This window comes from Pelophylax lessonae (genome assembly GCF_965119305.1).
Source record: "Pelophylax lessonae genome assembly, chromosome: 9".
Lineage (NCBI taxonomy): Eukaryota > Metazoa > Chordata > Amphibia > Anura > Ranidae > Pelophylax > Pelophylax lessonae.
In genome coordinates this window covers 82,258,529-82,280,040 of record NC_138776.1, presented here as the reverse complement: position 1 = coordinate 82,280,040, position 21,512 = coordinate 82,258,529, and the positions used below count along the sequence as shown (strand labels likewise).

General features: G+C 42.8%; 1 protein-coding gene across 1 annotated transcript in view; it reads right to left on the bottom strand.

Moving 5' to 3' along the window:
- The window catches only part of LOC309563585 (alpha-2-macroglobulin-like protein 1), a 124,258-nt gene that overhangs the window by 77,193 nt on the left and 25,553 nt on the right, over positions 1 to 21,512 (bottom strand). The window contains exons 8-15 of the mRNA XM_082268052.1: positions 18,629 to 18,755; positions 18,393 to 18,507; positions 17,404 to 17,522; positions 17,131 to 17,298; positions 13,132 to 13,362; positions 11,862 to 11,925; positions 9,705 to 9,850; positions 703 to 852 (exon numbers count right to left, since the gene is read on the bottom strand). Coding sequence (XP_082124178.1) covers positions 703 to 852; positions 9,705 to 9,850; positions 11,862 to 11,925; positions 13,132 to 13,362; positions 17,131 to 17,298; positions 17,404 to 17,522; positions 18,393 to 18,507; positions 18,629 to 18,755 — 1,120 coding nt within the window. The remainder of the gene's footprint in view (positions 1 to 702; positions 853 to 9,704; positions 9,851 to 11,861; positions 11,926 to 13,131; positions 13,363 to 17,130; positions 17,299 to 17,403; positions 17,523 to 18,392; positions 18,508 to 18,628; positions 18,756 to 21,512) is intronic.

The following is a 21,512-nucleotide window of genomic DNA, read 5'->3' as shown; positions in this document are numbered from 1 at the left end:
GCCACATCGGTTGTCATTACAAGACAGCCGACCCTTGGCTATGGACGCCGGTACCGGGGTGACGCCTCTAGCTGAAGGCATCACTCCAGTACAGCACCTTCCTGAAATATCGGCAATATCGGTAACCTCAGGGGCCGATTCCGATATATCGGGGAAAGTGCAGATCGGCCCTCAATATATCGCCTTTGCCGATAATCGGTCGATCCCTAATTTAGACACCAACTCCAGGCAAAATGTTTTTGTGGCATACAGTGATTATGGGATTAAACCTTTATGGGGTTCTAAATGGTGTCTGTGCCCCCATCAGGAGGAGAGTGGCATTTTACTTCACCTCCTGTACTGACACCTGTCACCTGTGCAGATAGTGAGGGGAATTCTCCATAGTAGGGACACATACAGCAATAAAAGCCTAACAGAGGCTTGATCCCTTTACTACTCCACTAAAAAAAAGTGCTTCTGGTGCTGTTTTCCCACCTTGGAGAAATAAGTGTAATATTACCAAGTGCACTTCCTTACAGCAATATGTTCGTAAAAGTAAGGGTGCTGAAATTACCAAAATGGACAGAAATATCAATAGAATTATTGAGGATATAGTACTGGGCCCCAGCAGTTCTTGGCTTTATCATCATATTTGGTGCCGATGTTACAGTAGAGAGGCAAGCTAAATTCTAACGAGCGCACAATAAAACATGCCAGCCTTACCGCATCACTGGAGATTTCAGATTCTGGTCTCAGAAATATAACTCCTTCATCCACTGACCTCACTGAACACAAAGACCCAGGCTGTGCATTTACATGTAGAGTACTTTGCGAGTCTGGGGAAACCTCTTTGTCTGAAAATGCCAGAGTCACCTGGAAATAAAACTTAAGATTATAAAGGTAAGGGTGCAATACCAACCATTCCTGCTATAAAATCTGAAAGATCTGAAGGGAAAGATGCATTTTTTTGTAGCCTGGAGCTTGGTTTTCTCTTACCAAAGTCCTCTTTTTCATAGGCAGTACAGCCTTTCTAAATTCAACATGCAAGGAACCACGTATGGTCTTAATTGATTTTGTTGTTACTGTCTATAGTACAATAGCCAAAAGTCATTTTTACATTTTGCTTTCTGTATTTATGTTAAAATTAAATAAAAAAACTTGGAAAAAAAAATGGAAGTGAAAGATACATTTTCAGACATCAAAGAGGTAGGGCTTTGGTTATGGTCATTGGTTCATGTACCTGTGGGTGTTGTCAGTGGTGTATTTAGGTTTTGTGCTGCCCTAGGCCTGACTAAATTTAAATATGACCCACCCCTTCCTGTAAAGGCCACACTCCTTCCTGTTTATGACCCGCCCTGTTATCTGTAAACCACAGACCACAACCACAGTCTATCAGTGCCCATCAGCGTAGCCTCATCAGTGTGACCCCATCAGTGGCCACCAGTGCAGCCTATCAGTGCCCATTAGTGCAGTCTATCTGTGCATCATATCAGTGCCCATCAGTGCAGCTTATCAGTGCTGCCTCATTAGTGGCCATCAGTGCAACCTATTACTGCCCATCAGGGCAACATATCAGTGCCCATCAGGGCAGCATATCAGTGCAGCCCCATCAGTGAAGCTTATCAATGCTGCCTCGTGCCCATCAGTACAGCACCATCAGTGGCCATTAGCATATCAGTGCTGCCTTATCAGTGCAGTTTCATTAGTGCCCATTAGTGCAGTTTATCAGTACCCATCAGTGCAGCCTATTAGCACCCATTAGTGCAGCATATCAGTCTTGCCTTATCAGTGCAGCCCCATCAGTGTAGCTTATCAGTGCCACCTCATCAGTGGCCATCATTGCAGCCTTATTAGTGCCCATTAGTACAGCCTTATGTCACTGGATTAGTAAGATTACTCCTTTCCTGTTAAGATATTTGGACTTGTGTTTGCTGCCTCTGATTGTAATCATAGGATTATTTCACTTATTTGTATATTGACTAGGAAGTCCATAGTCATTATACAAATAAGTGAAATAATCAGATGCAGCAAACACAGGTCCAAATATCTTATAAGATAGGAGTCATTTTAATAATCCAGTGACATATTACGATAGCACATATGAGGTGAGCAGGTCCAAAATATAATTTCCATCATATAGAATTAAAAGTCTTATTTGTATATGATGCATCTCAATATGCTCACTCAAGGACAAGGATGTTTAAAAGAAATGAAATTATATTATTGACATGATGCCTGCCATACCTGGGGCGGAGGAGGGTAGGCAGAGCATTAAGCTGCAGTGTCACATTTATTAGCATTGGCCGCCGTAGGGCCAGTTGTATTAAGTGGTTGGTGGCTTGCAGTCTATCAACATGTCCTCAACCACCGGTATTTTCATACAGGCAGGTAGCAGTGTGACCACTTTATGGGCGTGCCAGACTGATTTGCCTCCTGGACCCTGCCCTCTGGCCCAAATTGCCCCATAAATCTGGCACTATGCTAAAAGTGTAGCACAAGCCGGCGGGGACCCTTTTTGTGCAGGAGCTGGGAGGAGGCTGTTTTTTTTTTCATGCGGGGAGCAGCTTTTTTGCTGCCCCCCCTGCAAAGTGCCGCCCTAGGCCTGGGCTTGGTTGGCCTAGGCCAAGATACAGCACTGGGTGTTTTATGGGGGATTAGGACTTTTATGTAAATCAGAGGGACAGTCTTGTATTTCCTATAATAGTAGACAAGAAGCTAAGGTAATAGGAGGCAGCCTGAAAATTTAAGGGGGAGCCAATGCTCAGATTCAAGGGCTGCTGCTAAAAGGCTCTTAATCTTTAGCAGCTGGCCTCAAAGATGCCTCATATATCTACTCTGCACTCAGGGGCTACTAGGTTTTCATTAGTCGAATGATTTTGTGTAAGCAAGGTGGCCATTTCCAAATAATGGCATAGCTAGGATGGTCCAAACAGGCCAAGGTCAGTGCAAATTGAGAGCAGTATCTAAGGTTCAGCAGAGTGCAGCCAGGAAAGGGCTGGGGATTGTCTGCAATTAGGAAGGAACAGTACTAGGAGAACAAGATGAAGCAGGTTCAGATTTGAACTATAGATTCCAGCTAGCTGGAGTGTTCTGAGGGCCCTGACCAATCCACAACAGATGAGTTGGCAGGGGTCAGGCCTCCCTGAAATACTCAGGGTCAGCCCAGCTGGGGCAGAGTGAGTTTGAGTGGAAGATGGAGTGTTAGGCTGAGGGAGGCCTTTGAGAGTAGCCCCCTAGTCTGGGTGGGGGGTGGAACTCAGGCCTGGGTTCCGATACGGAAGGGACCCCTCTTCATGACACACAGGGGGATCCTGACCAGGAGGCACCGGAGCAAGGAGAGGACAGCAGGAGAACACTTCTGGGCAAATCTCCAGGGAGGAAGACAGCGAAGAGGGCTGGCAAGTGTTGCAGTCAGAGGACTGAGAGGCATGCCTAAAGGGGCTGGGTGCAAGCAGTCTAGGATGGATGCAGAGTCAGTCTGGGAAGACTGTTGAAAATTAGCCAGGGGGGCTAGTGAAAGAGGCAGCTGCAGCCATGCGGGCTGGCAGTGCCTGAAGAGGTGGTACTGGGAACAGTAGCCACAGGAATAGGACAGCTAGCACCAAAGCCCTAATTTTTGCTACACCACTAAAGGGGCCCACGGTCCCTACCTGCAATGGGCATTTACAAGAATCTAATGGAGATTGTGTTAGTTCAAACTATAAGTGCTAGCTGGTCCCGGGAGTTGTAGTTCTACAAGCAAGTCTGTGTTAGTGGTAGAAGAGGAGAAGCGTGTATATACCTGATGTATATAGTTTGTGTCCTTGAAGAATTTCTTGGGCATCCCATAAGAACCCTTACCCCATCCAAGTTTAATCCTCCTAAATAAAAAACAAAAAACAAAGCTGCAAGGACTGTTTCTTGTCTCTGGAGTGAATGGAAAAGTCATGTGCCTGGCTGTGCAGGGTGGGAAATAGCCATATTCACCAGCGGCTCCTGCAGGGGTAGCGCTACATTTGGGGGCATCGTCTGGGATATCTGCCCACGGTCAACCTGACGCCCATTGCTCCTAGCAGCCAGAGTTTTTCATTGAGGCAGGGAACTGTGCCTTGTTCCAAACACCACCAGAGGGGTTGAACCAGGGAAGGACTTATGTGTTCTGCCTGTTTGTGACTGTCACTTCAAAACCCAAATGCCGTTCTCCATAGCAACCAGTGGGAGCTGCCTCTCAAGTTATTGCTGCCCTGCTTACCCAGTTGCCTCAACCATGGCTGGGACAGAAACTTGTGCTCAAACCTGCTATTCAGTGAACTGTTACCACGTACTGTCACCCGTGGCAACCATGGCGAGCGATTGTGCCCATGGATTACAAATATGTCCAGCGATCTGCTAATGCTGGACATAGTGAGTTTATGCTTCAAACTCCTACTATTCACAGTAAAGTGTGTCTAGAGATGTCTACTTTTACTGATCAGGGTAAGCCAGCGAGTGCCTGCGATTGGGACTGTCCTAATCCTGCTCCCTACAGTGAGATATGTGCCATAGAGCTTATAGTTACCCCAGGTAACAACAGTGCAAGTCAGCGGCTACCTGCTCTCAGTTGCTCGGGCACAGTCGGTGCAGAGCAGCATGTATGGAAAAGTTCTGCAAGCATTAGTGAGCCTGCAAACTTCCGCTACAGCTAACAAGGGGTTACAGCCTGCGGCGGAAGAGGCCTGCTTATCAGCATAGCCAGCACCAGCCTGTCTGGAAGCTTGGGGGTGGAGCTACACCAGGAAGGAGATCCAGTGTACCCTGCTAACAAAAAGAAGAAAGATGGCAGAGTATGCTCGTGTGTTTCCAGCACTGACCTGGTTGCCTGATCTGCAGGGGTGGACACCAGTGTCCGCTTGGAGCATCGCAGGGGATTCACCCATGGGCGATTGGGGGGACAGAGCGACTATGCCTGCTGTGTCCTAAATGCTGGATACTGGCCACAATGATCAGTGCCTGGGTCCGGTTTGGGCATTGCGATGAGCTGCTTACCTGGTTTGTATCCAGCAAGCAGGGGCTACAGTACTACAGCGCGGACCTGCAATGAGGGCTGTGCCAAATACAACCATGGAAGTCTCAGAGGGGTGTTAAAGAAGATCTTCTTTACCAGACCCTCCACCACCCAGACCAGAGCAGCTGAATTCAAGCAGTGGGTCAAGAGGTCCCCAACGCTTGTGCCCTGCCACGAAAGGGGAAGCCAAGAGAACTGCCTAGGTTTTCCAGATTCCAGTGGGAGGTTCAGCGCAGAGCAGCTCTGGAGTGGAGTCTTGACCACTCCTTTGTCCCTCCTGACATCATGGACATCATCGAGGACTCCCGGACAAAGTGGGAGGATGATCTGGTGTGGGAGTACATGCACACCCCTAAGCCTCTGTGGGTGCCAGATTGTGAAGAGACCTGAGCCCGGTTTTAGGACATTAAGAAAGGAATGGAGGCTGGGGAGAGCAATCCACAAAGACAGAGTGGTGGTCATGAAGACAGGACAGCCTCCTAGGAGCCACTCTGTCTCAACCAGAAAAGCTGATAGCAGTGTGAGGAGACTGCCTGATCCCAATTTATAGAGGCGAAGCCTCGAAACCTGTTAGCCGTCAATTATCTTGACTGTGGACTGTCATTTGATGGATTGTGTCATATGTATCTGATATGCTGGCTTACAACCCATGTTTGTGAGTATTTATATTTTTACTTGATATTAATAAAGCCCTATTGAGGATAATGCGCTAGGTCAGTGCGCCCTCTTTTTGCTTTTGTTTATCCCAATTTCTATGCCTGAGGGACTGCAGGAGTGTGCAGCTCATAAGTGGAGATGGTCACATGGACAGCTGGGAGATTGCTGCCTGTGTTACTTTTCTGTTCTTTGCAGACTAGGCTGGCCTGCCACCCTGACCCATGCCAGATGGACTGTCCTCTCTGATGAACTCAGGTGAAGCCTAGGCCTGGACAGCAGGCAGAGGGCTTCCTTTGAGGGGGAGGTGCTCTGGCCCTTTTTGTACAGTTTTTTGTGATGCTGTGTATGTTAGCTGCAGGGGCCTGTAGCCAGGATGTATACTGAATAATGTAGTTTATATACACTGCCTGGCCAAAAAAAAGTCGCCACCTTGAATTAACTAAGCAACTAACTAAACTAAGCATGCAATAACTATCCTATTAGATAGTCACTGCATGTGCCCTAAGAATGAGGTCAGCTAACTACCTGAATATACTGAATGAACAGGTTATTCCATCAATGGATTTTTTCTTCCCCAATGGCACGGGCATATTCCAAGATGACAATGCTAGGATTCATCGGGCACAAATTGTGAAAGAGTGGTTCAGGGAGCATGAGACATCATTTTCACACATGGATTGGCCACCACAGAGTCCAGAACTTAACCCCATTGAGAATCTTTGGGATGTGCTGGAGAAGGCTTTGCACAGTGGTCCGACTCTCCCATCATCAATACAAGATCTTGGTGAAAAATTAATGCAACACTGGAAATAAATCTTGTGACATTGCAGAAGCTTATCGAAACAATGCCACAGCGAATGCACGCCGTAATCAAAGCTAAAGGCGGTCCAACGTTTGTGACCTTTTTTTTTGGTGGCGACTTTTTTTTGGCCAGGCAGTGTATATGACTTTTCAAACAATGCCTATTTTTCTACTACTATTTATTTGTACCATAGCCCCGTCCCGGTTTACTTTCTTTCCCACTTCAAACTTTATTTTTATGGGATGCCCTTGTACATTTTCAATTCATGTGTATACAACATGGCCTCTGTACATAAATTCTTAGTACCACTTACATACCACTATTTAGCCATTACCCCCCCCCCCCTTGTTTTTCTGTACCTTTGTACACTTTCTTTGCTCTTTTATATACAACTATCCATCTGTACACAGTAACACATATCACTCCTTCTTGGCTGATCTTACGGGTGTAGCACTGCCCTCATTAGAACTGCTGAGTATAGATCTATCTTGGGTCTCCCTCTGATTATCCTGTTGCCAGATACCGGGTATTTTCACACGCTGCCAGGTGCGCACACACACTTTCACTCATTGTCTTCAGTAACCAGTCTAGGGAATTTGTTTGTTTGTTGTTGGTTTTTATTTTTTTTCCCCTCAATAAACAAGTCCACCCCCCCTACTCTACTTTGCACCATATTTGACTTGTTTTGTGCTGGAGGTAGAAGAGGAGAAGGGTATATATAAGGGATGTATATAGTTTGTGTCCCTGAAGAATTTCTTACTGATCAAGTGGACATCGCATAAGAACCCTTACCCCATTCAAGTTTAATCCCCTAAGGTCCTTTCACACGGCCGCTCCGTGTGTCCGCAAATCATCCAATCCGTTTGCGGATGATTTGCGGACATAATGTAAGTGAATGGCACTGCGGGTGTCAGCGGAATACCATCCGCTGACACCCGATTTTCCTCCTGTCAGTTCTGTTCCGTTTTTACGAACGGAACAGAACTCTATTTTTCCTTCCGTGTAAAAAACGGAAAGGAAGGAAAATCGGATGTCAGCGGTGTCATCCGCTGACATCCGCAGTGCCATAGACATACATTATGTCCGCATATCATCCGCAAACGGATGGGATGATATGCGGGCACACGGAGCGGATGACAGAAATGTCATCCGCTCCGTGGAAAAAAAAATAAAAAGGCCCGCAGCGGACCTTTCACACGGAGCGGCCGTGTGAAAGGAGCCTAAATAAAAACAAAAACAAAACAAAGCTGCAAGGACTGATTCTTGTCTTTAGAGTGAATGCAAAATGAGCCTGGCTGATGGGAGATACCCATATTCACCAGCGGCTCCTGCAGGGGTAGTGCTACAATAGAAATTGCAGACACAAAGAGATTAGGCTAAAAGGACTAGTTTAATGAGTGTCAAAGCAAAAGCAGGACTGATCACAACACTGCTCATTACTGGATGTACCATAAATGAGCCTTTTGAAAACAGTAAATATTTAAAACAGACTAAAGGGGAATGTAATATTTCCTGTAATGTTACTGAGTTTTGATTTTGCCAATAAAAACTGTGGACTGGAAAAGAAAGAAGATGGCCAAGACTTGATCTAGTGAACATTGGGGGTGAACCCAACAGGTCAATGGTCTTCATAAAGGCAAAGAAATTTCTGACATACAACAGCTAAATCGTGGCAAAAGATCCACAAACTGAAAATTATGCAACTTTACATATATGCCTTTTCATTATTAATACTTAAAGAAAATAAACAAATAAATAATTAAATTATGATATACAAAGTAATAAAACACATATGTACTGTATGTAACCAGATTAAAAAGAGATGCAAAAAGGTAAAACGAAGAAACAACCCACAAAACATCTTCCTCTGTAAATATTTAGCATTCCCTAATAACTTAAGCCAAGCTTTTCTAAGGTTGAAGCGGGGTAAGAATGTGTCCAGCGGTTTAGAGGTCTCTTCTAAGTCTATATTTTAAACGGCTGCAGCATTGCTTTTTACCACTAGAGAGAAGCACTAGCAAAGGAATGTTGCAAGATGATACTTAAAGCAGTATTAAACCCAAAAATAAAAATGGTATAATGCAACTTACCAATTCTTAGATGTGGTTTCAACATTTGTTTTTTTTTTCCTTTTATTGTCACCTGGTGTTAAGCCAGTAAGTCTATTATTTTTTTACTTCCTCTACCAGACCAAGCTGCTTGTTGAGACAACCTATTTAACACTTACAATGGTCAGCTTTTCTTCATTTTATGCAAAACTTTCCAAAACGAAAGGAAGTTGCTGTAACTGAAAATAGTATTTGCTGGAGTTTGGCTTTATTTTGCTAGTCAGGTCCATTTAAATCTGATAGAGCATCTAACACTACCCTCACCCAAGACTGACAATGCTACTGTCCAAAAGGGTCTCCATTGCTCTTCTGTCCAGAATGGAGACACCCTAAAGTGGGGTACACACTAGTAGAAAATCTGCCGAAAATTCCCGTCCGAGGTAAAATCGTCTGATTTTCGCCTAGTGTGTACACAACTTTCAGCAGCCGATGCCGACATTTTCAACGAAAAAAAACGGAGGGACAAACACCAAAATTTTTTTCGTCCGTCCCCAGACGACCGATTTTCGTTTAATGTGTATGCAGTACGTCCGTGAAAAATCGGATACGAAAGACCGCGCATGATCTGAAGTTGCTGACAACCCGGAAGTCTAGGAACAAATGTGCCAAAAAAAAAGAAAAATCGGACGAGAAATTTTGTGAGCATTTATGCACTGTCAACTAAAAACGGTTATGAATGCTGAGAAGACAGAGAAAAATCGGAGGATATTTCGTCCGATTTTCGATTTTCGTCAAGTGTGTATGGCCCTTTAGACAAGAAGTGTGTTACTGCCTGGATCAGCATGTGAAAATAAAAAAAGAGCCCTCCCCCCACCAAAAAAAAAAAACAAAACAGAAAACTAATGCAGCCCCCCCCCCATTTAAGGAAGGTAAGCTGTAATTTTTATTTTTGGCTATAAGGCCATTTTAATGTATCTTTTGATTGTAAGCAGGGTCTTCTAATTCCTCCTGTATTGAATTGTATGGTAACTGTACTATCTGCCCTCCTGTTGTAAAGAGCTGCGCAAACTGTTGGCGTTATATAAATCCTGTATAATAATAATAATAATAATCTCAGCTGAGCACACATTGTGCTTTCACCATGTTCTTACTAACTGGACATGTTTTTACCTGCTTCAGCGAGGCATTGGATTACCTTATTATTGAAGCATTTGTTGATATGGAACACTTCAGTGTCAGCTACTATTTGTCCATTGCCGGGTAATACATATGCAAGGATGTGTGCCATGGGAGCAAGGTTAGCAGTGACTGGAAGGTGGATCTCCAAGGTGCCCATCATCACTAGACATAGAAAGACCACATTTTATTAAAACAGCAGTGCAATAAAATCATGTCAGGTCTCAGTGGCTTCTTCTCTCAATATATCCTCAAGGCACGTCTTCCTAGTAGCAGTTGTGGCTGTAAATGCTTATAACTACTTATTTCTGATAGTAACCAAAATATTAAATGACTTCCACATATACATAACATATACATAAAATGGCCAAAATCCAGAATCACCTAATCTTTACTTTAGATTCATCACACTCTCACCCAAACTACAATGTTTTCCCGAAAAATTGCCTTTCTTTGCAGTTAAAGCAGAACTACACTGCACTGAGCACCAAAAACACTACTGAATTCATTTTTAATATTCAAAGCAAACTTCCCCATCCATGTCTCCATGCTTTATTTTGTTCAGCAATCACTTTGAAACACACACCCATAGCATTTCTGGCCATGGTCATCTTGAGTAAGGGCAGATGATTAATGAAGCATTTACTTTTTGGAAAACATCTACCCTTAGCTCAGGCATGCAGGTGTCAGGAGCGTCTAGCACTCCTGATCCTCATTCAAGCATCCTGATTTTGACTATGGTATGCTCCTTGTCTCTGTCCATCTGCAAGGTGAATATTGTCATCAGTTTCTGGGTGGAGACCCAGCCTGATATAAGCTAGCCAACCTTGCAGTCTCATGCTTGTGATATTTTGTTTGTAACATGCTTTCCAAGCTACCTGTTTGTCTGCTCTGCTGATTGTATTTCCCTATGTATGACCTCAGATCAGATATCAACTATTCTCTGCACCTTGCCTGCCTTGTACCTGGATTGCCTTTGAACCACTCTGCCTGTCTGCCAAATGCAAGTACCTGTTTGCTTTGCTCAGTTTGCACCTGGTGGTCAGGCACTATAGCTTTGTGTGTAAGTCCTGGGGGCAACCAAGTACTGGTAGGCTTGCTTGTCTTATGGGAAAGGGGGCTGCTATAGGTGAAGAACACGGAAGCTAGCTATAGTGTCTGACCAACGGCACTAGGGGTAAGCAGGACAGCAGGTGGGAGGGTATGCTTAGCTGAGAAAACCCCTCCTCCCTTCCTCCTGGGATGTATGAAATAATTTGCCTAGGCTTGGAAAGCAGGAAGTAACTGAAGAAATGTAAAAAAAATGTTTAAAACACTTAAAAATAATATACTGTATCCTCCTATCTATTTCAATAATGCTAGCAACATGAGGATTAAAAATAGCCAATGTTGACTGAAAGAGTAAAGTTCCACTTTGAAATGTATTTGTAAAGGGAATCCTGCTTTATGTAATGTCGTATTTATATATAGTATGTTACTAGACTGACCACCCTAACATTTGGCAAAATGTTTTTCAATTTTACATGATGGAGGCCTCCATTGCTCGTGCACAGTTAAAATGCATCTAAAGCCAAAAATATTATTTATATTCGTTTTGAAAAGACTGGTAAAAGGTTATAACTTGTCAGGTTTTTATTGTCGTTGGTGACCCATTAGATACACTCTCTCCCGATTTGTTCTAATGACCGCTGTGACTGGGACTGAAAGTAAGGGAGAAACCAATATTAAGAGTTGCCACCAGAACAGCAGGTATGGAGGAAAAATCTTTCAATGAGGACACTCTTTCAGGTGACTGTTGGAGAGATTTTCCCTCAATTTCTGTTGTCTCTACAGAACAGGACATTAAGGAAAATCTCCCCAACGGGGTACAGACGGAAAAACCTGACGGGGTGGTTTTCACCATTCCCTAATCCATCCAAAATGAAAAGAAAATATTTGGCTTTAGTTATAGTTTAAACTTTAAGGATACTTAAGCAGTGTAAGTCTCCATATTGGAAATGTTTCCAGTGCTTGCCCAGTGCATCTACGCCTGCAAATGTGAATGTATTCACCCCAACTGATGGATCTTTGAAATGGTTTGCATTTTTTTTTTTTTTGCATTTAAATGACTGATCTTTAACAATGGCTCTCTATCAATCTACATTGATACAAACAAAAAGAAAAAGGAACAAGTTACCAGAACTTCTGTTAATGCTGATTTTCACCTCGCCATTCAACACAAGGTTCCCCTTTGAAACAGCCTTCAGAAAAAAAATATTTAAAAATGAATTAGAAACTGGGAAATAGAAAAATGCCAGCATATCTCATTTGCAATAATGTTTGGGTTCCTGTTAGCAACCTTTCCAGATATTCTCAATATAAGATGTATGTTGCCTGCTTCAGGTATGGATAATGTTGCAACGGTTGTTTTCTTTGCTTCTGGTTCTAGCATTCCATAGACTAAAATGTTCTTGATTTTTGTACACTAAGTGGAAATTTGGGCAGCTAGAGAGAGTTGTGGGTTGCTGTTACCTCACAACTTTCTGACATGAAAAAGAGGGACACCTGAAGCACATGGTCCTACGCAGACCATTAGGAATGTATTCGCTTTGCAGAGCAGACCATGCAAACCTAAAGCAGTCATGTGCATATCATAAACATGCAAATCAGGAATGCCTCAATGCCCATTTTCATGTTTATTGAGATTGGTGACAGAGCACCTATATCAGTTTGACATGAGGGAAATAATATCTACTGATATTGTTGTGGAATATCACATGTTCCTATGATAACAAATGGGCAAAGGTGTTTGCTATAGTCTGCTGTTGTCCTTAGTCATGATAGTTATTGCCCAGATTAGGTAACAATAGCACCATGTCTATGGGTTTTAGATACCCTGTGGTCCATATAAAGTCATTTAACAGGCAGGAGGTATGGACCTGGCCATGCATATAGGCTAAAGCCAATATTGACATGTCAAAGGCATTAGGCCCAAGCTCTGTACCTCGGGGGCTAATTGAGATTTACATAATAGACCTGTATAGAGTTTTGAGAGCTCCTGAAAGACTTGGCATGAATAAGAGAATGCATTAAATGTTAATGTGACCACACGGTAACCATAACAGTGGACTATGTGCTTGAGACCCAGGACTGTCAGGTCTGTCCTTTTGCTCCTAAACCCCAGTAAACTAGCCAAGCCATCTGTTTGAGGAGAATTCCTGCCTGCAAGTTGTTATCATTTTAACGTTCTGATGGCAACACCTAAATGCTTCAGTTGGACAGCAGCATGATCAGGAATTATGGCAAAGAAATCTTAACTTTCAAGCATCCAACATTTTTTATGAAGCCATGAGGTGGATTGGTTCTACCTACATATAAAATATCACTTTCAGGTGAACTGGACCTCAGCATTTTCAGTATTTGTATGTCAATACCACGGTGTGAAAATTAACAAAATGTGTTTATACCATATAATGGAAATCCAAAGTATTATCTTGCGTCATCATCTCACTGCCCCTGATGAGGTAGTCAATCTCTATTGAATTCTTTTGGTCACATGTTAGGGCATAGTCTGATGGTTGAACCTTTATGAAGCTGTTGGTGGAAGAGCTAAATGAACTCAGGGTCAGATGTGCATCAGCACTGTAGGGATTGAGAATTCCATAGACCCGCTCTGCCTTTTTCTTCTCGTACGAAGCCTAGAAAGTAACACATTTCTGAATTAGACTCTCTACACCCTAAATTCAATTCTTTACAGAAATATTATTTAATTCTTCTGAAGAGACTCTCCCAATGGGTCTCTTGGGTAACAAATAAAAATGTCTGCATTGTCTATAGAAGCCAGTCAGATTACAGCTGTTTTTCTAGGACATTCTGACAGCTAGCAATGCTTAACCAGTCAGATTTTGTACACAAACCTCAGGATGTTAATCTGCTTTGCCTGCCTGTTTGCTCAGCCTGCCTCTAACATACTTTTTCACATGTAAAAAAAAACAAATAATACCACGCTAAAAAGTCAAGGAGAGCAGCCAGCACAGCAGAAGACAATCTGTATACAAAATTATAGCAAAATGTGTGGCACTAGTGTATCCTAGATAAATCTAGTGAACAAATAAATGTGTATAAAAAATAGTGAATAATTAAAATGACCAATATCTCTTATCTAAACAAAGGTAATGAAACATAATACATATAATGCAGTGAGCTAAAAAATGGCACAATGGTACAAGGTAAATGCACCGTGACATTTAGGAGTAATGAGAAAGAAAGAAGGAAAAAAGTTCCACAAATCAGAAAGTCCAGACTGATGTGAAAATGTGAATCTTCGATAAGTGATCCAAGTGAATGTTGAGTAACAGTGAATAGATCAACCAGCACCAACATCAAGGAGGCTTACTGGAACAAATGGACCCAGTTTAGCATATGCCTATTGGGTCAATAGAGGCATTGGCATATATACACCTAGTATGGAAGGGGAGAAGGTAGTTGCAATCTTTCACATCACTTTCCACTTTGCTCTCCACACCCCTAAATGTTCTACTTCCACCGAGAATGGAGAGAGCTCAGTAGGGGGACTGCCAAGTCACAATGAGGCATTGATAAAGTAATTATGTAGATAAAAAAGCGCTTACAATACAATTTTCTGTAGACCACATGTAACGCAATGGCACAAATGGAGCTCGAACTGACGCGTTTCAACTAACAAGACTTCATCTGGGGTATGCATCCATTATTGTCATTGCGTATATATAGGGAAGATGATCCCAATTTAGACAAATCACCTGCAACGGCGAGGGAGGCAGATGTAAAGACATGTCTCTCCTGTAATAGGCGGACAAGACGGCGTCGGTGCGTGAGTGCCAAGCCTTGCTTTGGATGTACATAGCACATGGCAAATGTCGCCCGAAGTGGCGTTGATACATAAGTACCAAGTCTCGCTTTCAATATGAGGCACGGGTTGGTGTGTGAGTACCAAGCCTCGTTCTCAATTTGAAGCGCGCATGTCAATTAGCCGCATAGTCTCCGAACTTCTGCTATCTAAAGCTGGAACTCCAAGCCTCTATCTGAAACGGAAGGAAATGCGTGTCAAGCCTCTCAAAGAGTATGATGCGCTAATAAACCCTCACTTCCTCTTACAGGCCTCATTTTAATTATAGAGGAAATAATTAATTGTCTCAATGCCAAGTGAACTTCGATGGCCAAGACAAGTTTTTAATAAATTGGTGTAGTCAATAAATGAAACTAATATAGATTAAAAATAGAAAGAAAATTAAACAGAAATTAACTTAAATATAAAAATATATATAGGCATTAAAACATCTCCAATGAACGTTAATACTTCAGGTGATCTGTCCCACTGGGGTCACATACTAGTATATCCAAAATAAAACTAAGCTAAAGGACTTTTATCCCATTATACAGCACCTGGATTTTCAGTTAAGCTCAATACTTTACAGAAGAACTGTGTTCACAGGCACCATGGGTACCTAACCACTGTGGATGTGTGCTTTGCTTGCTTTGGGTCAAAATAGTAATAGATTTTTTTGTACAGAATTACTGCAGCCAGAACTTTTGAATTGAAAGTTAGAACTTCCATCAGATTTATGTTGCCTCCTTGGGTAGTTAGATTTGTTTAGTCCAATAATCACAGCACATCTTCCAGCAGATGATCCCACTTCCATATGAAAGAAAGATGAAGGTAGACTCATCACATAGACTCTAATAGATGCAGTCACACCATGAGTGTAGCACCCTCTAAAGTGTTCTAGAAGTTAGTATAGGTAAAATATAGTTTTGCTCACTGCCAAGCCTGAGCCATGGAATCTGGGTTAGGGTTCATTAAAAATCAAGGCTGGATGACTAATCCTGGTGGCTCTCTGGTACCTTCTCTTGTTCTATAAGGTTGGAGAATCTTCTAGAACTAGAGGGTGGGGGTTTAGTGGAGCTGGCATGCATATTTATGAGGCCTCAACCAATCCCCAGTAATGGGCTGGCAGGGAGCAGAGAATACCTCAGAGAGATGAGATGAGAGATCTCCTGAGAGTCAGTCAGGTGGGCTGGTGAAGAGTCAGTCAGGTGGACTGATGTAGAGAGTCAGCCAGGAGGGCTGATGAAAGAGGCAGCTGCAGTCAGGTGGGCTAGCAGTGCCTGGAGTGGTGGCCAGAGATGAGAAGTTAGATGCTGTTTAACTATATCTGAGCTACATCTAATGGGGCTGCGAGTTCCTGCCTGTAATGGGCTGTTACTAAATCTGACTGGGAGCCTGTCAGATCATCTCAAGAGTGATTCAGCTGGAGAAAACAAGTGTGTGTGCCGGAGGAAAGGAAGGAAACTGTATATACTCTATATTACCAAAAGTATTGGGACACCTGCCTTTACACGCACATGAACTTCACCCTTTGCAGCTATAACAGCTTCAACTCTTCTGACTGTCCACAAGGTTTAGGAGTGTGTCTTTGGGAAAGTTTGATCATTCTCCCAGAAGCGCATTTGTGAGGTCAGGCACTGATGTTAGACAAAAAGGCCTGGCTTGCAGTCTCCGCACTAATTTATCCCAAAGGTGTTCTATCGGTTGAGATCAGGACTCTGTGTAGGCCAGTCAAGTTCCTCCACCCCAAACTCGCTCATCCATGTCTTTATGGACCTTGTTCGTGCAATGGTGATAGTCATATTGGAACAGGAAAGGGCCATCTCCAAACTGTTCCCACATAGTTGGGAGTATGAAATTATCCAAAATGTCTTGCTATGCTGACGCCCTAAGAGTTTCCTTCACTGGAACTAAGGGGCCAAGCCCAGCCCCTGAAACAACCCCACACCATAATTCCCCCTCCAACAAATGATATGGACCAGTGCACAAAGCAAAGTCCATAAATACCTAAAAAGATTAAAGGCAGTCGCCCGATACTTTTGGTAATATAGTGTAGATGTATATAGGAAGTTGTCCCTGAAGATTGTTGAAGTCAAGTGGGCATCCCATAACTTCCCATCCCTGTCCAAGTTATAACCCCCCTAATAAAAAACAAAAACAAAGCTACGGACTGTTCTCTGACTTTGGGTGCTTGTGAAGATTTGGTGTACCTGGCTGTGCAGGAGTGGGGGAATCCATGTTCATCTGCAGGTTCTACGTGGGGTGTGCTACAAGTGCTTTCTCGCTAATCACATTCTAAAGTACATGTAAGTCCAAAGTGCTTTTTTGTGTCCTAGGTGTCATTATGCACAGACCATACAGATAGATCTTAGGTTTGGACTGTTTAATAACTGGCATATGTCTCACGAAGAATCTTGGCAGAAAGACTTGACAGATCCACTGTGACTTTATTTCCTGTCCCAGGAAACAACAGCATTTCTTGCCAACATGTGAGAACATCTATAATGGCTAAAATAAATACTCCTGATGTTTTTGTGTGGTTTGCAATAATTCTTCCTATGCCCTAGTTATTGTAAATATCCTCTAAAGTCTTACTCACTGTCAGATAAACTGGATATCCATTCCATGGCTTTGTGTCCAATGAAAAACACACTTCTCCCTTCTCATCTGTCTCATACACACGTTCCTTTATCACCGAGTCATATTTCTCCGTTACATACAATGTCTGAGATTTCATTGGTGATCCATCAGCACCGGCTAGTTTTAACTAGAACAGAGATCAAAACAGAGAAGGACTGTTTAGAACACTAAGTGGAATTCGAAATAAAAAGTCCACTTCTGATGCATCAGGTGACCAGCTGTCCGTTTTTACCTTTCCCTTGTATCTCAGACCTGCTTTGTAGTAAGAATCTGATGCTTCGGTTTCTTCAAAGGTCACTTTGGTAATCATAGCTGAAACTTTGCAGCTGCCGGTAGCATTGGATCGGATTCCTGTAAAGAGAACACAGAGCTTATGCAGAGTACTCCTTAATCTGTGTAACCAACTGAGAATATGCAAGTCTATCAGGAATATTATGAGATTGAAGCTGTCATGGAATATGTACGGTGTACCTCCACACCCTATACAACTAAGCAGATGTCCACAAGCCAGTTTCTGATGTGTCTATCATGAAAAGGGGAGGCTAGCACTGGACCTTTCTATTTTGCTTGACTTGTAAGGACAAATACAACCTTTTTTCAATGGAGTGAGGGAGGGTTAGATCTGTGTCCCTACTGGGGAATTTTTCAGTCAGGCTCTAAATAGTTTATGTTCTTATAAAGGGGCTATCCCCTTTCTTCCTATTCTTACATCTGTCGCCTAAACAGGAAGCGAGGGGAAATCTCTTTTATGAATATACTAACCACAATAAAATCCTGACAACGTTTTTACCTTCTTCTCTGTACTAGTGATTGAGTTTTTATTGTTGCCAATGCCCCAGTTGGGTAGGGATTTCACCTTCCTTCCTGTTTTGTGTGGTATCTGACATTTGTCAAGTTGACAAATTGTGCCCCAATGGGGACACAGGCAACTTAAAAATGTTCTAACTTATACATCTGCACCTAAACAAAAAAATGTCATCATATTAGAAGATGGCTGTAGTTGGGTATCATAATGCAAATACCAGTTCCAAACAAGCATTCCACTCTCCCCCACCCATTAGTTACGTGACTTAGAGTCTGGAATAAAATTGCATCACATTACTTGGTGAAGTTGAAAAGGATTTAAAATAGCTAGTGGTAAGACTGTTGGAAAGGGACTATTTGCTGTGCTCTAAACATAGGACATGTATTTGTGTCAGTTCATTTATAACAATACATTACCTGTCCCATCCTCTGTGAGGGAGGCTTCAGCATCAAACTTCATGAGGTAGTTGTAGGAATTAAGGTTATATGGCTCTGTCTGCACTTCCACTTCAAAGCAGCCATTTTTATCAGTCTGTCAGTTGTGGAAGATAAAAATATCACATATTACTTTGTCATCCATATCAGACAATGGTGAATATGTCAGCTTGTAGGGTGTAGGTGTTAGTGTTATTCATCTTTTCTTTGTTCCATACCCGTCCTCTGTATTCATTGCATATATCCTGGGGGCACTGGTTCTTCATCGCCATCCAGTAATAGCAGAATGATATTCGGCAAAGTTTGGCACTGATTTTCCCTTGAACAGGCTTTCCAAAAGTGTACCTGTAATGTGAAGATAATGGTGACCAGTCAATAAGAAAAAAATATGTTTGTGGTTTGTAACTGATACATTTAGTCAAATGAATATACGTCTTTCTCTAGGCCATAGAAAAACAAGCAAGCTATCATACAGCTCCACCATGCTGCAGGGCAGGGACAAGGGGTTGGAACGGCACGTGCCCCAGGCACCATCTTGATATGTGGATGGGGGGGGGGGGGTGTGCATCCCCCCCCAAGAGCCCCCTTTTCTTCTCCCTGCTTTAGAAAGAGGAGGCTTCAGCCTCCTACCCCCCTTAGAGCCCCCCCCCACTTACTGCTTACTGTACATAGGTGCCAAAGCAGTCCTCCTTAGACTGACGCCACCAGTGCAGGGGGATTTTTTTCCCCATAGACACAGATGCAGCCCCATTTTTCCTTTTAGCAAAACAGACGCAGGGGTATTTTTTTTCCTTCAAGTGACACCATCGAATTAAGGACATTTTTCTTTCTAGTGACATGTCTGATTGCTAGGACATTTTTCCTTCTAGTGACACTACTGATGAAAAGCCTTTTTTTTTATTCTAGTAACACCACAGATGCCGGGACATTATTCCTTCCAGTGACATTTTTCCTTCACCTATATTAGCCCCATATTTGTATACTGATATTAAACTCTTCAGTTAGCTAAAGTGTACCATAACTATTAGCACTTTTTCAGTGCTTATCACAAACATACATACATTTCATCATGGCGTGCTGTGCATGCTGCTATTCACAGTTTGTCATCTTCATCTTGGGCAACAGATGACTATACCCTGGCACTTCATGCCAGAATTTACATTTTAAAAGGAGCCCTGTGCTGAGAAATATAGAGGATTCTGCTCATGAAAATACCAGTTGCCTAACTCATTCTGATCCAATGCCTTCAGAATGTTGGGGTATTGACCTAGAACAAACATGCAGATTAGGAGTTTAGACTTCACTCTGATTTTCTAATCTGCATGTTTGTTCTAGGTCAGTGACATAGAAAGTATTGTAGGTAGAGACAAACAGGAACCCCTGTCAGACTGCTTTGCTAGGTCAGTGATAGAGATGCAGTGAAATTTCGATGGCTGAAAATGGTGTTTTCTGCATTATGCAGATAGAGAAAAAGGTGCTGATAATGGAGTCGAAAATGCATGTGATTTTGCCACAATTTTACCATGATTTTGTCGAGATTTTAGCAGGATTTTACTGTGCTTATTTTGTGTTTTTCATAGGTCATGTGACTCAAAAGCCACATCAAAAATTTAACACGGGTGCGTTATTGATGCATTTTAAATGCATTTCAATGGTCAGGTGTGTTGTGTGGTGCAGTTTTTTTGGCTGACCAAAAATGCAGCAAGCAAGATTTTTAACACCACAATAGAAGCACAACAGACCTATATGAAGACATACAGTGGGTACGGAAAGTATTCAGACCCCCTTAAATTTTTCACTCTTTGTTATATTGCAGCCATTTGATAAAATCATTTAGGTTCATTCTTCTTCCTCATGAATGTACACATAGCACCCCATACTGACAGAAAAACACAGAATTGTTGACATTGTTGCAGATTTATTAAAAAAGAAAAACTGAAATATCACATGGTCCTAAGTATTCAGACCCTTTGCTGTGACACTCATATATTTAACTCAGGTGCTTTCCATTTCTTCTGATCATCCTTGAGATGGTTCTACACCTTCATTTGAGTCCAGCTGTGTTTGATTATACTGATTGGACTTGATTAGGAAAGCCACACACCTGTCTATATAAGACCTTCCAGATCACAATGCATGTCAGAGCAAATGAGAATCATGAGGTCAAAGGAACTGCCTGAAGAGCTCAGAAACAGAATTGTGGCAAGGCACAGATCTGGCCAAGGTTACAAAAAGATTTCTGCTGCACTTAAGGTTCCTAAGAGCACAGTGGCCTCCATAATCCTCAAATGGAAGACATTTGGGACGACCAGAACCCTTCCTAGAGCTGACCGTCCGGCCAAACTGAGCTATCGGGGGAGAAGAGCCTTGGTGAGAGAGGTAAAGAAGAACCCAAAGATCACTGTGGCTGAGCTCCAGAGATACAGTCAGGAGATGGGAGAAAGTTGTAGAAAGTCAACCATCACTGCAGCCCTCCACCAGTCGGGGCTTTATGGCAGAGTGGCCTGACGGAAGCCTCTCCTCAGTGTAAGACATATGAAAAACACCTGAAGGACTCCAAGATGGTGAGAAATAAGATTCTCTGGTCCGATGAGACTACAATAGAACTTTTTGGCCTTAATTCTAAGCGGTATGTGTGGAGAAAACCAGGCACTGCTCATCACCTGTCCAATACAGTCCCAACAGTGAAGCATGGTGGTGGCAGCATCATGCTGTGGGGGTGTTTTTCAGCTGCAGGGACAGGACGACTGGTTGCAATCGAGGGAAAGATGAATGCGGCCAAGTACAGGGATATCCTGGACAAAAACCTTCTCCAGAGTGCTCTGGACCTCAGACTGGGCCGAAGGTTTACCTTCCAATAAGACAATGACCCTAAGCACACAGCTAAAATAACGAAGGAGTGGCTTCACAACAACTCCGTGACTGTTCTTGAATGGCCCAGCCAGAGTCCTGACTTAAACCCAATTGAGCATCTCTGGAGAGACCTAAAAATGGCTGTCCACCAACGTTTACCATCCAACCTGACAGAACTGGAGAGGATCTGCAAGGAGGAATGGCAGAGGATCCCCAAATCCAGGTGTGAAAGACTTGTTGCATCTTTCC